The sequence below is a fragment of the Osmerus mordax genome, chromosome 14, assembly GCF_038355195.1.
Source record: "Osmerus mordax isolate fOsmMor3 chromosome 14, fOsmMor3.pri, whole genome shotgun sequence".
In the NCBI taxonomy this organism is placed as follows: domain Eukaryota; kingdom Metazoa; phylum Chordata; class Actinopteri; order Osmeriformes; family Osmeridae; genus Osmerus; species Osmerus mordax.
Window position 1 is genome coordinate 926,193 of NC_090063.1, and position 15,107 is coordinate 941,299.

The 15,107-nt window shown below is 43.1% G+C and overlaps 1 protein-coding gene across 4 annotated transcripts in view; it reads right to left on the reverse strand.

The window, feature by feature from the left end:
• golga2 (golgin A2) overlaps nt 1–15,107 on the reverse strand; it is a 119,511-nt gene that overhangs the window by 54,813 nt on the left and 49,591 nt on the right. For all 4 annotated transcript variants that reach the window (XM_067249818.1, XM_067249819.1, XM_067249817.1 and 1 more), the window contains 4 exons: nt 6,843–6,950; nt 6,648–6,735; nt 4,581–4,717; nt 3,195–3,413 (listed from right to left, as the gene is read on the reverse strand). In XM_067249818.1, coding sequence (XP_067105919.1) covers nt 3,195–3,413; nt 4,581–4,717; nt 6,648–6,735; nt 6,843–6,950 — 552 coding nt within the window. The remainder of the gene's footprint in view (nt 1–3,194; nt 3,414–4,580; nt 4,718–6,647; nt 6,736–6,842; nt 6,951–15,107) is intronic.

Below are 15,107 nucleotides of genomic sequence, written 5' to 3' on the forward strand. Positions count from 1 at the left end.
TGTATGAGTATGTAGGGATGGGTATCGAGAACCAGTTCTTGTTTAGAACCGGTTCCCAGTGAACCGATTCCTTGGAATCGTCAGCCAAATTCTTTAACGATTCTGCTAACGGTTCTCTGTGCCGTTGCGCATGCGCAAAATTTTATAGTTTATTCAGATTGCAGCAACCATGGCAACTAGGCAGAAGTGTTCTAAAGTTTGGTTGTACTTCACACGACAAAGCCACTTGTAACGCGTGTAAAAAAAGTATACTTCGTCGAAGGGAGGACATACAACAAATATGAAGATGCATTGGAACACAACATGGAATGAAGTTACTGGAATGTCATGTGTTCGATGCATGCAGCAGCGCAGTTAACATTCGCTCTTCATCTCTAACTATCCACGGTAGAGCTAAACTCCTCAGACTGCGGTTAAAAGAAAATGCTTCACTTTGTTTTAGTATGCGGTAAAGTTGTCGCAATACGACGGTGGGTCACAATGACTGATGGGTCAGAAGGACCCGAAGATAACACACTGCTTTTTGCACTGCACTACACAATCTTTTACCATTTGTATTTTTTGTAATATTTGTATTTTTTGTAATATTTGTATTTTTTGTAATATTCATATTTATTCAACTTCTTCATATTCTTCTATTTCTTCCTTGACACCTTTCAGCGCCTTCAAATCTTCAGCTATTAAAACTGTTAAGCTATCCAAAAATTCTGCAGTTTCAGGCTATGACTGCTATCACTTTTCAGATTTCTACCTCTTTACCCACCCTCATGTTTGAATTAATATAAATCAATATTCATAATATTTTTAACATGGTTTTCCAATTGAGTTTTTTTTCAAATCCTCTCAAACTTCTTAAAACTTCTTCAACTTCCAAATCCTTCTTCCGCAATCTTTCAGCTAGAGCCACCATTTAAAGTTTAAAATGTTGACAAAACAATAAACATTTTTTTTTTTTTTATCTGCTTTTTTATATCTATTCAACTTTTTTCAATATCACCATCTCTTTTGTGTGACTCACATTTTTGAAATTCATTTCAGCCTTCAGCTTGCGGGTATTTTCTAATTTCTGTAGCCTATTTTCAGTAATTTAAAAACAAATAATTCATGTTTCAGCATTCCAACGCATTTTCTGGAGGAAATGCACTTTCTATTTATTATTTATTGCCCCCCTAAGCCTCAGTCAATATGTTGACTACATAGACAACCTAGGTGGCAGCCCAGGCTTATATAACTGTAAGAGGAGCAAGCAGAGGGGAGAAAGGAAGAACCAACCTAGAAGGAAGACCTCTGTGCGTATGAGGCATTGGTTGGTTCTCGTGTATTGTTGTATCTTCACTACTCGGTTTTATTTACTTTGTCCATGTGTTCCATCTGTTCAAATGTAAGTAATAAACCCCTGAATATTTTGCACCCTACTCAGTTCTCGTGTGCTTTCTTGGTCATGCCCTCACAATTGTAAGCTCCTCAGACCCTGCTTTCAAGTAACCACGGCAATGACCACAGTGACAGTGTCAAAGTGTAATCTTTTGATAATCTCTTGTTCTTAAATTTGAGTTGAAGGCAACTTTTCTTAAAATAAACAAATAAATAGGGTACTAGTTTACCCATAACGGATTGGTTTCAAACTTGGCAAAAATCTTCTATGAAAAAGCTAGTAGTATGAGCCAGGTTCGAGAATAGAAGAAAAAAATATTGGGTGGAGATAGTTTTGTACATGTTGACTTGAGTTAATAAAATAAAACCGACCGGACGAGCCGGGTACCTAATCAGAAATGCAATACCACCAACATCCACTGGGGCCTTTGCCTCAAGCCGAGGAGCAAGGGGTAGGTTTTTCCCCTACTTACAGCGCCGTTAGGGTTCTAATGACTGTTGAGTCTTCAAACAGTCTTTAGACATTGTTACAGACACGTAATCATTGCTTCTTGCACGGAGCTAAAAGGCAAGGTCAGAAAATTAACTTGCCTTCGTCAATCTGTCATTTATTTCCGTGTTGTTAGTTAGTGATTATTTATTATTACATTTGTTGTCTATTAATTCAATCATTCAGCAAAATATAATTGATTGGCTAAAGGATGTCATGTCACGCACTTTGCGGGTTAGACTGCAGTTGGTCCATAATAGCACGAAAGGATCAACATTTTATTGTCAGCTGACTGATCGTGTTATTGTCCCCAGTCAAAAGTTTAAACACAGGGACGTCATAAACATTCAATGGAATCTAATTTGATCCAGTTATACTGACAAAACATGTAATGTTCTTCATTAATTGGCAGGACACATTGCAAGAAGGCTATTGCCAAAATGAGCCAAGAGTATTTAGTTTGGAAATTATATAGGATTACTTGATGTTACATGCTTAGCCTACTCAATTTAACAATTTTCAGAATGACAAAACAGGCATTGTATAATATACAGTGGATAATATCATATGGTTAAAAATGTTTATTGTGGTTTTATGTAGGCTATTAGCCGACTAACATTGGGACTCCAGTTCCAAGTGTGGATGGCGGGTTATACAAGAGCAGTAGCGCACTGTATAAAACAAAAGTTGCATTTGTTAAATCAAGTAGGTGGCCTCTCTAAAACAACTAGCCTGACATCATTGATCATTGAGCCTGATCATTTAGAATCAGTTTTGTTCCCTTTACATATACGGACTAAATATGATGAATAGGGAAATATCGGCATTGCATTGTACACAGGATTTCTTCTTTTTTGAGCTGGTAAACTGTGAATGCATCTGCGATACTGTCAGAAAAGTTGAAGATGTAACCTTTTATTCTGTATAAAATGTTACTGTGTTTAGCCTTGTGTGTAGAGAACCCACCCCCAAATGAAACTGTAGGCAAGGTCCAGGCTTAGGTAACATACAAGACCCTTATCTTGGGGCTGAGGACTAAGAAGAGTTGGTTTTTTATTTATTTAAAGGAGATACTGTTTGACAGAGCTAGAAGGGAGACTCAGGTCTGTTGACTGTTAGCTAGTCACCTAGTGGGGGTAGGGTTGATGTTGTAAATGTCCACTGCAAGGGACGCACACACACAAACACGCACTTACATGTGCGCAAGGTCTATGCAAGGGAGCCAATGAAAGGAGAGCCATATGACAGTTGTATGAACCAATGACTGAAGAGCAGTTTTGTTTAAAAAGGGAGCTAGCACAACACAGCTAGAACGCTTGGTAGGTCTCACCAGTTTGACAAAGCCATTTTGCAGCTCAGCCAGTTGGTCCTTGAGTGTGCGGTTCTGTGCTAGTGCACGGCTGATGGTGGCCTTGTCGCTCTGCACGTCGTCCAGCATTCGCCGACGGTCTTCAGCCTCCCCTGCCTCCTGTTCTGCATGCCTCTCCAGCTCTGCCAGACGTTCCTCCTGCTCCAAGCACATATGACTGAGCTGCTCATTGTCTCGCAGCTACCGAGATGGGGAGGCAGAGGGTAAAAAGAGAATTGTATGAAATTGAGGGAACAATATCTGAGAGATGCTTGTAATGATGGTATTTTAGCACTCACTATAAAACTGAAGTGCATTTTAGTTGTTTTGTCTTTGTTAGAAAAGGCGAGTAGACTGCAATAGTGTGTGTGCAGGGTTCAACATTAAAGCTGGCCCGTTGGCCAGTAAGATCTAACATCGGGCCAGTAAACAAAAGTAGTCAGTGGCCCGTACGGGCCAGTGCTCAATTTCCACATTTAAATGTATAGTATCGGTTTAAAATGTTGGCTTGTCACTTTTGCTGCTTCAATTTGTGCTTATTCTCATATAAAAATGCTTCTGTCCCGTCATTTTTCTCTCTGTGTGACACTACCGGTGTTGTCTTTTTGACCAATCATTTAGCATTTTAGAACGGGACCCAAACATGGCATCTCGACTGAAAAGTTTCATTTTTGCGTTGTACCTAGCTAGCCATGAACGAACTTGTCTTACTTGGGCTACTTGCTGGACAATATTTCAGTTGGCAGTTACTTTAAACAAATTTCCAGCAAACTTAGGTTAACCAGCCTTTATAAAATACATTTCAGATGATTTACATTTTTTGGGTATACTTTTATTTAGCCTAGTATAAACTAATCTCCTATTCCAGCACAGATAAGGCCAAATGCATATTGTTGATAACAGCAGCTGACACAGTAGTTGAATCAGTTTGTTTCAAAGGGTTTTCTTTATTCTACATTTGATATAAAGTGGGTACTTTTTTCAGTGGAGATGCTGTGAGTTTGATCTACATGTTAATGAATTAGGTTAACGTGTTTACATTCAATCTCTTGATAACGCAAAATAAACGTTGTCGATGGTGGTCCGATACAACTACGTTTTAATGCTGTTTGTGCAGTGGGAAGAGACTGGATCAGATAAGTTACTCAAATTCTACAAATACTACTATCCACCCTCTCGTGGTGCCGGGCCCAACACACACAACCATAAATCATGCTTTTATATAGGCTAAAGCAGCACATAATGATATTGTTTTGATTCAGTCCGGGGTAGTATATTTTAGACCAACACATACTGTCAGTGAGAAAAAAAGTTAACATTGAACCCTGTGAGAGAGAAAGATAGTGAGTGGGTGGGTGTGTTCCTCACTTGAGACTGGTACTGTATGTCAAGGACTTCCTTTTCCTGCTGTAGGCTGCTCAGAGCCTCCTGTAGCAACAGTTCTCTCTCTGAGGGCCCCGGGGGCAGTGGGTCTGCCTGGGCCTTGCTCTTCAGGGACTGCTCCACTGAGAATAAGGCAAACAGTTTCTGTTTTAATCATTTCGTAAAGGTTATACACTCCATAACAAGCTTTACAAACAGCCCATTGTTAATGGCCATATTTTATTTGAATCCCTTTCATTCTACCTGGATAGGTTTAAGAATCTCTTTTGAAGAGTAGACGAGGCAGAAATGGCATCTGGTTTATTTAATATTACTGTGACAAACAAAAAGGATGATTGCATTCCTATTCCTAAAAATAGGGTCTCTATAAGACTTCAAAAAAGGTGTGCACAGTTGTGTAAAAAATAGTGGTGGGCATAGATTAATTTTTAAAATCTAAATTAATCTCACTGTAATCTTGGCGTTAATCTAGATTAAAATGCCTCATTTGAATTCCGCTGAAGGCATTCAGAATATGTATGCTACCCAAATAATGACTAAAAGTAAGTCTTTGAGAACGGGTTTCTCAAGCAAGGTGGCGCATTAGACCAGGAGCCGAGTGCACCAGCTGGGCGTACGCCTGGGTGTAACGCTATGTCCGACGTAGAACTGAAAGTTACGACTAGTGCACCAGTTAGACTTAAGCCCTTTATGTGCTGCACCTGGGTGTACATTTTACGTCTAGTGGGGAGCAGGCGTACGTTGGAAAATCGGACTAATATCCATGGTAATTATAATTTACAACAGTTTGATCGCACATGCAGCGTGTCTTGTTTATAGGCAACATATGGAAAGGGCATTAAGGCGAGAAAAAGTCGTCTGTGATCGCACAAATCCACTTAATTTTATTGGTGATCCATTTCCAAGATGATTGTTTCTGTTTGTTTGTTTTGATATTATTAAATTTCCCCGTGAGCACGCTTCTATTCTGAGTAAACAACTCTAGAGGTTTTCTAATTTCTCCATCAGTAAAATGTATTTTCCTTTTCTTTTTTAAATCATGGCTTGTTTTGAAGGGATATAGGCTAGCTAAGTGGCTCTTAAATGTATTGCTTGGCAACGATCGACGCTTCGCATTTTCACAAGGACGCGCATCTTAAAACCAGGCGTAGCTACGACCGTGGCCTGTCAAGCTTGGTGCACTCGGTGTAAATTCAAATCACAAAGTCGGACGTAGCTAAGACCGACGTAGGAGTTAAGACCAACTTTTTACGCCCAGCAGGTGCACTCGGCTCCAGGAGCTCATCTCCTGTTTCCAAAATGCATCACAAACTGCTTGAGAAAGCTGTTCTAGTATGATAATTGGTGAGGAAAATAAATTATGTTCAATAAGATGTACTAGATGTTTATTAACGTTTATTAGATTAGTTAGCTTGGCTGATAGAGCTGAGCTGACGGGCTTGCCTCGGTTGCACTCAAACATCGTAGTTTGACAACGACTCTTCCCCTGCTCTACATCAGTGCTTGGCCTGGCATCTTCCGCATTAGCTAAGGGATGCTTTGCGTTTAGGTGGTATTTGAGACTGGAAGAACTCCTACAGTAAACTTATTCCGCATAGCACAAGGTGCAAACAACCTTAGTCTTGTCGAGGTTTCCATTGGGAAGCTTCTTAAAAATACATTTTCCCTGAAGCAAACCAGGCGGCTTCATAGCTGCATCCATGTTAGCACGTCACGTTTGATGTGATAATTTCATACACAAGGCATACACACAGGTTCGAAGACTCGTTCTCGCCCCCTACAGTGCAATTCGGCTAGGTATACATCCGCGCTAAAATATCAAGGTGAAAGTCATCATAGCTTGCGTAGTATAGACCCAGCTCCCAACTCAACTTTGAGAATAGATTAACGGCGATATTTTTTTTATCGCCGATACGAGTCGCAGCGCGTGAACGCGCGTTAACGCCGATAACGGCCCACTAGTAAACTAAACTAAAAAAGACAACAAAAAATATATTAAACACTAAGACATTGTTGACTACCAAATGTAGTTTGGGGGATTAAAGGTCATACATGCAGAATTCTTTAGCTCCTCAATGGTAGCCTCATGTTCCTGGACCTGGTTGATTCTCCTATCTCTTTCCTCTGCAACTAGGGCCACCTGAAAAGGACGCACATACAGACAAACATCAATCGAATTGTTTAACACATACTGTCAGTATGTGATATGGCCGAGAGGTCTTTTCTCAGAAAGTTGCATTAGATGACCTGAGACAGCAATTGTTCAGTCTTGTCCTTCCAAACTTGGCCCTCCTCTTGGATCTTCTCGTTGTAGCGGTCTCTCTCTGTCTGCAGCTGTACCACTGACTCCATCAGCTACACAAAAACACAGATTTATTCTAAATTTTCCCCTGCCAGCTTCAAGTTGAATACACAACTGCCAGTTGGCACAGAGAAGCATGTAACAGAACTACACATTCACTAGGACTATGTTATTGAACCGGATTGACAGACCACTGTCATACAGTAGATGGAACAACAACAGCATACTGATGCGCTAAGAAAACATTTGTGACTAAATGTTCCAAAGAGCATTTGATGCAATGAGTAAAAATTTGCATACAATATTTCACCGCATACGTCTGCCTACTCGGTTTTAAGGCACACTTTGAATATTTACCATAAGTCTAATCCAAGTCTTAATGAAAAACCACAAATAGAGTAAATAGGATCCTAAGTAGGGTTGAACAGGTTTCAAGCTGGTAACATGTTGAATCATTGGTGTTTAGAAGATATATACATAGTCTATAAAACTATTTGTATTTATGTATTGTAAATTACAGTAACTTTCTATTTTATTGTATATTTTATTGTATATTTTATTTAAATTCTAAAACCACTTACTATTGCTGGTTTACATACCCTTAGTATAGTTAAACCTCATATTTACATTTAAAATTCCTATATGTTTAATGTATGCACCTTCCTGCCAAAGCAAATTCCTTGTCTGTGCAAACTTTCATGGCGATTAAAAACCCATTCTGATTGTATGTTATTCAATTTGAGCGATGCGTTGGAGTTGCTTGGGTCAAGACAGAGTGATGAGTTGTGTTTTGGCTTTACCCAACATTCACACACGACACCAGTGTTTCCCACACAGACTAATTTGTGGCGGTGCGCCCCAGAATCAACACCGGCCGCCACATTTCGTTTTCGTTATTCTTTTTCGCTATTTAAAACACGCAGCGTATTTGTTCAGCTGCATTTCCTTTCCCTGCTCTCCCTCCGTCTCTCTGTCACTCACGCGTCTCTCTCAGATGCACACACAGCCCCTCCCCTCCGTGCACACCGCGTCTGTCTCCATGAAAACGAGATCATCCCTGGAAGCGTAGAAGCTTGGCCTATTCGGTGCAGAGAAGATGGCTGGCGAAATTCACAAGTTCATGAAATGTTGGTATCTCGTGAACAGCTTTACACAATCACATTAAAAAGTGCTATAAAAAATATTTTTATATTCTGAAGACAATGTTGTCACTGTGTTAATGTTGGAGTCCCGACCCTTAGCAAACAAGCGATTGCGCCTTCTTTAGAAAGTTAATTAGTCGCAAGTTTGCGGTAAAATGCATTGGGTTGTCGAGGTCAAAACACTATGTAGCAGCTGTGAATCAAATAAACTTATTATAAATAATGTTGTCATTTTTCTTTCTCTTACACTGAACGTTTGCTGCTTCAATCCAGATTAGTATTGAAAAGTATTTTCCGCAACTGAAAAATGCACGTGTTGAGGATGAGGACCACCCTGAACCGGAGGTATCACATTTGTGAATCGCTAGAAGACTGAATCGCGATTCAAATGTGAATCAATTTTTTCCCCCACCCCTACTTCTCAGCCTTCCTCGTAAAGTTTACTCTAAGGTGCTGGAGAGGAGGGTTAGGCCGATTGTCAAACCTCGGATTGAAGAGGAACAATGCAAGTTCCATTCTGGCCATGGAACGAAGGACCAGATCTTCACTCTTGCAAGGTTCCTGGAGGGGGCCTGGGAGTATGCCCATCTGGTCTACATGTGTTTTGTGGATCTGGAGAAGGCGTATGACCTCCCCCGGGAGATAGTGGGAGGTGTTGCTGGAGTACAGGGGGAGGGGGTTCCCTTCTTAGGGCGATCCAATCCCTGTACACCCAAAGCAAGAGCTGTGTCCGGTCCTCTGCACAAAGTCGAGTTTGTTCCATGTGGGGGTTGGCCTCCGCCAGGGCTGCGCTTTGTCACCAATCTTGTTTGTGCCATATTGGATTTTATTGAAAGGTGTAAACACTTTTCACAGCACACAACTTTGGTCTGATCTTTACCAACATTGGTAGAGATGATCTTCAGACCAAACCTCACATATTTGGGGCCGCTATATCAGAAAAAACACTTTAAAACGCAAACAGCTCATTCAACCAAACTTGGTGCAATTCGGCTAGGTATACATCCGCGCAAAAATATCAAGGTGAAAGTCATCATAGCTTGCGTAGTATAGACCCAGCTCCCAACCCAACTTTGAGAATAGATTAACGGCGATATTTTTTTTAATGAGTGCAATAGCTTTTTATCTGCTTGTTGCACAAGTGCCATGTAGGCAATGTCCTGCTCTGGGCTGCTTGGCCCCTTCATTGCTGCTTGCAGCTATATTACATTACATTGTCATTTAGCTGACGCTCTTATCCAGAGCGACTTCCAGTAAGTACAAGGATATTCCCCCGAGGCAAGTAGGGTGAAGTGCCTTGCCCAAGGACACAACGTAATTTGGCACGGCCGGGAATCGAAATGGCAACCTTCAGATTACTAGCCCGATTACCTAAACGCTCAGCCAACTGACTCCCTATTAATTCTCCCATATTAATTGCATCTTTGTTTTCGATTTGCTCTGCTTCAGACCAAATCCCTGGAGGAGCTGTCGCCCACCCTGTGCCTTGCAGCTGCAATTGCCTCACAGTTCTTGTTCAGAACACAGACGTTGAGAGGCTATTTTCTGCAATCAAGATTGTAATGATTGAGAACACCATCACTATTCATGACTATAAAGAATAATCCAGAATTTCTTGAGGCATGAATGTATCATTTTTAAAGGTAAAGACACCCATGCACGACAAACTGAAGGAGAGGCACTTGGATGTGTGTTGTAATGTCCTGCTCTGGGCTGCTTGGCCCCTTCATTGCTGCTTGCAGCTATATTACATTACATTGTCATTTAGCTGACGCTCTTATCCAGAGCGACTTCCAGTAAGTACAAGGATATTCCCCCGAGGCAAGTAGGGTGAAGTGCCTTGCCCAAGGACACAACGTAATTTGGCACGGCCGGGAATCGAACTGGCAACCTTCAGATTACTAGCCCGATTACCTAAACGCTCAGCCAACTGACTCCCTATTAATTCTCCCATATTAATTGCATCTTTGTTTTCGATTTGCTCTGCTTCAGACCAAATCCCTGGAGGAGCTGTCGCCCACCCTGTGCCTTGCAGCTGCAATTGCCTCACAGTTCTTGTTCAGAACACAGACGTTGAGAGGCTATTTTCTGCAATCAAGATTGTAATGATTGAGAACACCATCACTATTCATGACTATAAAGAATAATCCAGAATTTCTTGAGGCATGAATGTATCATTTTTAAAGGTAAAGACACCCATGCACGACAAACTGAAGGAGAGGCACTTGGATGTGTGTTGTAAGGTGGCCATTGAAGGGGGGGGGGGGGGGGGGAGGACCAGGGTCCCCCCCCTTGGAGACCCTGCCCCCACCTGCCCCTATACATCATCAGACCTAGGAGTGGTCTGCCCCCCCCTTTCCCCCTGGAGACCCTGTCCTCACCTGCCCCTATACATCATCAGACCTTGGATTGGGGTGGCTGTGGCTCAGGGGGTAGAGAGGGTTGTCTGTCAATCGCAAGGTTGGCGGTTCGATCGCAGACTCCTTCTAGTTCATGTGCCGAAGTATCGTTGAGCAAGACTCTGAACCCCAAGTTGCTCCCGATGGGCAGGCCGGCACCTTGCATGGTAGCTCGCTGCCGTCGGTGAGTGTGAGTATGAATGGGTGAATGAGAGGCAAACATTGTAAAGCGCTTTGAGTGCCGCTAAGGTAGAAAAGCGTTATATAAATGCAGTCCTTTTACCATTTGGATTGGTCTGCCCCCCCCCTTCTTTCCCTGGAGACGCAGCTCCCACCACCCCGCACATCATCAGGACCTTGGGATGATCTACTCCCTACCCTGGAGAACCCCCCCCCCCCTTGATTACTTCAGACCTGTGGGTCTTCTCCGCCCCCTCCCTCTCTGAACATCATCAGATCCTTGGACTGCCCACCATGTGCCACCACGACAACCCTGGACATTTAATTGGATAACCACATTCCCACCCCATGGTCTTCTGACCAATCACCTATCAAAGATCTCCCTCTCTGGGGGGTACAAGACCTGTCTCCCGAGGACAGGGAGAAAGAATTTGGACTGGGCAGAACTCTCTCTGATTTCTGTCACAACCACTTTCTCAACAAAGGCCTTCTTTGATCTATTATGTGACTGTTTCTGTGAAGCTGCATTGGCATCATCGACTGATTCACTGTACTAGACCTAAGAACATCCTGGTGTGTTGTTTTCATTGTGTATTCTTGTGATTGCATCATTACTTGCATTAAACTACAAATAACTTGGTCCGGTACTTAACCTTTTAAGGGTTTTCCTACTTTTAAAGTTGTTTTCTCTCTTGAACAGAGATCTTATTGGGATTTTTATTTTAGTTTGAATTGTTTATCACTTGTATTATTGTTTTTATTGATTTTATGTAAAGCACCTTGAGCTACAATTCTTGTATGAAATGTGCTATATAAATAAAGTCTTACTTACTTACTTAACCTTGTATCATTCTCCACTACCCAGTTTGACACACCGTAACACTACCAACCACCCAGCTAGCATTTAATACTTGCTTTGCTAGTTAAGTTAATGAGTAAAGACTGCAGTATTCCAACACGCACCAGGGTGAACTTCAACAACGACAAGCCCTGGTTCTCAGCAGAGCTCAGAAGGTTGGGGTCAGAGAAGGAGGAAGCATTTAGGAGTGGGGATAAAGACAGATTCAAGGAGTCAAAGAACAGGTTTAGCAAGGCAGTGAGAGAGGCTACACGACTGTACTCAGAGAGACTGAAGTGCCAGTTCTCTGCTAACGACTCTGCTTCTGTCTGGAGAGGGCTCAGGCAGATTACCAACTACAAGCCCAGAGCCCCTCACTCCACTAACGACTCCCACCTGGCCAACGACCTCAACGATTTCTACTGTTGATAGGGGAGTCAGATGGCTGAACGGTTAGGGAAGTGGGCTAGTAATCTGAAGGTTGCCAGTTCGATGCCCGGCCGTGCCAAATGACATTGTGTCCTTGGGCAAGGCACTTCACCCTACTTGCCTCGGGGGGAATGTCCCTGTACTTACTGAAAGTCGCTCTGGATAAGAGCGTCAGCTAAATGACAATGTAAATGTAGATTTGAAAGACAATTGGACAGTCCTGAACTACCCCTTCCCACCCATGTGGCCTCCCCCCCTCTACAGTGACGACTCTCTACATTCAGGAGGGTGAAGTTAACAGACTTTTCAAGAGGCAGAACTCCCGCAAAGCAGCTGGGCCGGACTCTGTCTCTCCTGCCACCCTCAAGCACAGCGCTGACCATCTGTCTCCGGTGTTTACCAACACCTTTAACACCTCCCTAGAGACGTACCAGCCTGTCTCAAGTCCTCCACGATCATCCCTGTGCCAAAAAAGGCAAGGCCAACAGGACTCAATGACGACAGACCAAGTCTTTTGAGCGCTTTGTGCTGGCACACCTCAAATCCATCCCCGACCCTTTCCTGGACCCACTGCAGTTTGCATTCAGAGCCAGAGGTCGGTGGATGACACCGTTAACATGGCCCTCCACTTCACCCTACAGCACCTGGACTCCCCCCAGCATCCTTCGCCAGGATCCCGTTTGTGGATTTCAGCTCTTCCTTCAACACCATCATCCCCACCCTGCTTCAGGACAAGCACACCCAGCTGAACGTGCCTGACTCCACCTGCAGGTGGCTCACAGACTTCCTGTCTGACAGGAAGCAGTGCGTTAAGCTGGGAACACAAGTCTCTGACTCCCGGTCCATCAGCACCAGATCTCCTCAGGGCTGCGTCCTTTCCCCTCTGCTATTCTCCCTGTACACCAACAGTTGCACCTCCAGTCATCCGTCTGTCAAGCTTCTGAAGTTTGCGGACGACACCACCCTCATTGGGCTCATCTCTGACGGGGACGAGTCTGATTATAGGTGGGAAGCTGACAACCTGGTGACCTGGTGCAGCCAGAACAACTTAGATCTCAATGCTCTTAAGACAGTGGAGATGGTTGTGGACTTCAGGAAGAATACAGCCCCCATCACCCTGTGCGACTCCCCAGTCAACACTGTGGAGTCCTTCCGCTTCCTGGGCACCATCCTCTCCCAGGACCTCAAGTGGGAACTGAACATCAGCTCCCTCACCAAGAAAGCACAACAGAGGATGTACTTCCTATGGCAGCTGAAGAAATTCAACCTGCCAAAGACAATGATGGTGCACTTCTACACAGCCATCATTGAGTCCATCCTCACCTCTTCCATCACCATCTGGTACGCTGCTGCCACTGCCAAGGACAAGAGCAGACTGCAGCGTATCATCCGCACTGCTGAGAAGGTGATCGGCTGCAATCTGCCTACCCTCGAGGACCTGCACACCTCGAGGACCCTGAGGCGAGCGAGGAAGATTGTGGCCGACCCCTCCCACCCTGGCCACTCCCTGTTCCAGCTACCCCCCTCCAGCAGAAGGCTGCGGTCCATCAGGAACAAAACCTCACGCCATAAGAACAGTTTCTTTCCATCTGCTACTGGCCTCTTCAACAAGGCCAAGGACTCCCATTGACATTCATTCATTATTTAACCCAGTATCTGATTGCACTATGTTGACCACTCATGCTGCTCATTCTTATTTTTATATATATTTTATTTTATATTTAAATTGTTTTATTCTTAGATTGTTTAGTTCTTAGGAATATTTAAACTTATTTACTGTAGTGAGGTCAGCAAGACCACACGGAGCCAACATCTTGCCACACACCTGAAGAGTGATTCAATCACATCAGGCAAACCTAATCAGCCCTTGTGACACCCTCAGTATCCTGATTACCCACCAAACGCCGATGCAAAGGAACCATAGAATTGGGGGGGACCTCCCCAATCTACTTAATCAGCCCTCCTGCTGGCTTGCAAGCTCCAAAGGGCCTGCTTGAGACAACGTCTCCAGCAACCATTTGCTATCCGTTTTGGTGGCAGTTGAACAAAGAACTTACCTTAATCAGAACTTTTGATGAAAGTTCTTCAGACTTTACCTTTACCACAAGAGTACAAGGTGGAGAATTATGAGAGGGATATTTGTGTCATGTTTGTTACTTTGTTTTTAATGTTGTGTTCACTGAAATCTTGATTCTAGTAACTAATCCTTCTTACTGAAAGATAACCACGTCATTCTTGGTATCTACACAAAGCTATCATAATAAAACAATCATTCAACTATATTTTGTAACTGTACCAAGATGTCCAGAACAATATTTGAACAATCTTATGAACCAGCCAGAGATCAGATCACAACTTGGTAGGTGTGAAGGAAGGAGGGGGAAGTTGAGAACCCAGCTTCCCCCAATCAACGTCTGACCCCAGTCAGGTCCTCCCTCGAACTCTGAACTGTATAAAGCCCTAAGATGACCATCAATCACTGACTCCAGCGAAAACCAACCATGGCATGAACACCATCAGGATTGGTGTTCCAAATGACGTCGCCAAGCTTCTCCTGAGATTCAACTTTATAGTGAACGCGTTACTATCTGGACGTTTCAACAGAAGAACCAAAAACGCAATTCTAATTGCGACTTGACTGAGATCCCGCAGACGCAGTCACATGACCTTGCAGCGCAGCCGCGCTTTGACTTCAGATTCTTCAAATGGACCTTTGGCGCAAACCGCCTTCAACCTCATTGATCAACCCCTGATCAAACGTAACTATGGCTAAAGCTCTTTCCTCCTCGACATGGCATTGGCGTGAGCTCTGTTTATGATTTGTAAGGATGTAATCATTGACTGTACAATTTCTGTCTTTCTTTAAGTTAGACCATTTCATTCTGTTCATTGAAACCAACCTCTCATATCAAACCCATAATCTAACTTGTTAATAAGATCTGTTTACCTTACTTGAATAAATTCATTGTAAAGATATTTTGACGTGCGTGTTCGCTGATGTTACGATTGGATCTACACTTAGAACGAATTCATTCCTGAAGATGAGACTGATTATTACATATTAAACATAGGATTCCCTAATGTCCTAAACCAATATTAGGGTGGTGCCCCGAGACTTTATGATAAATTAAGTATTTCTGTCTTTAAACGAGCAAACCCCGCTACAGTACCTTTACTTAATTTAAGATTTGTATATGTTTAGTGTTTGCACCTCCCTGCCAC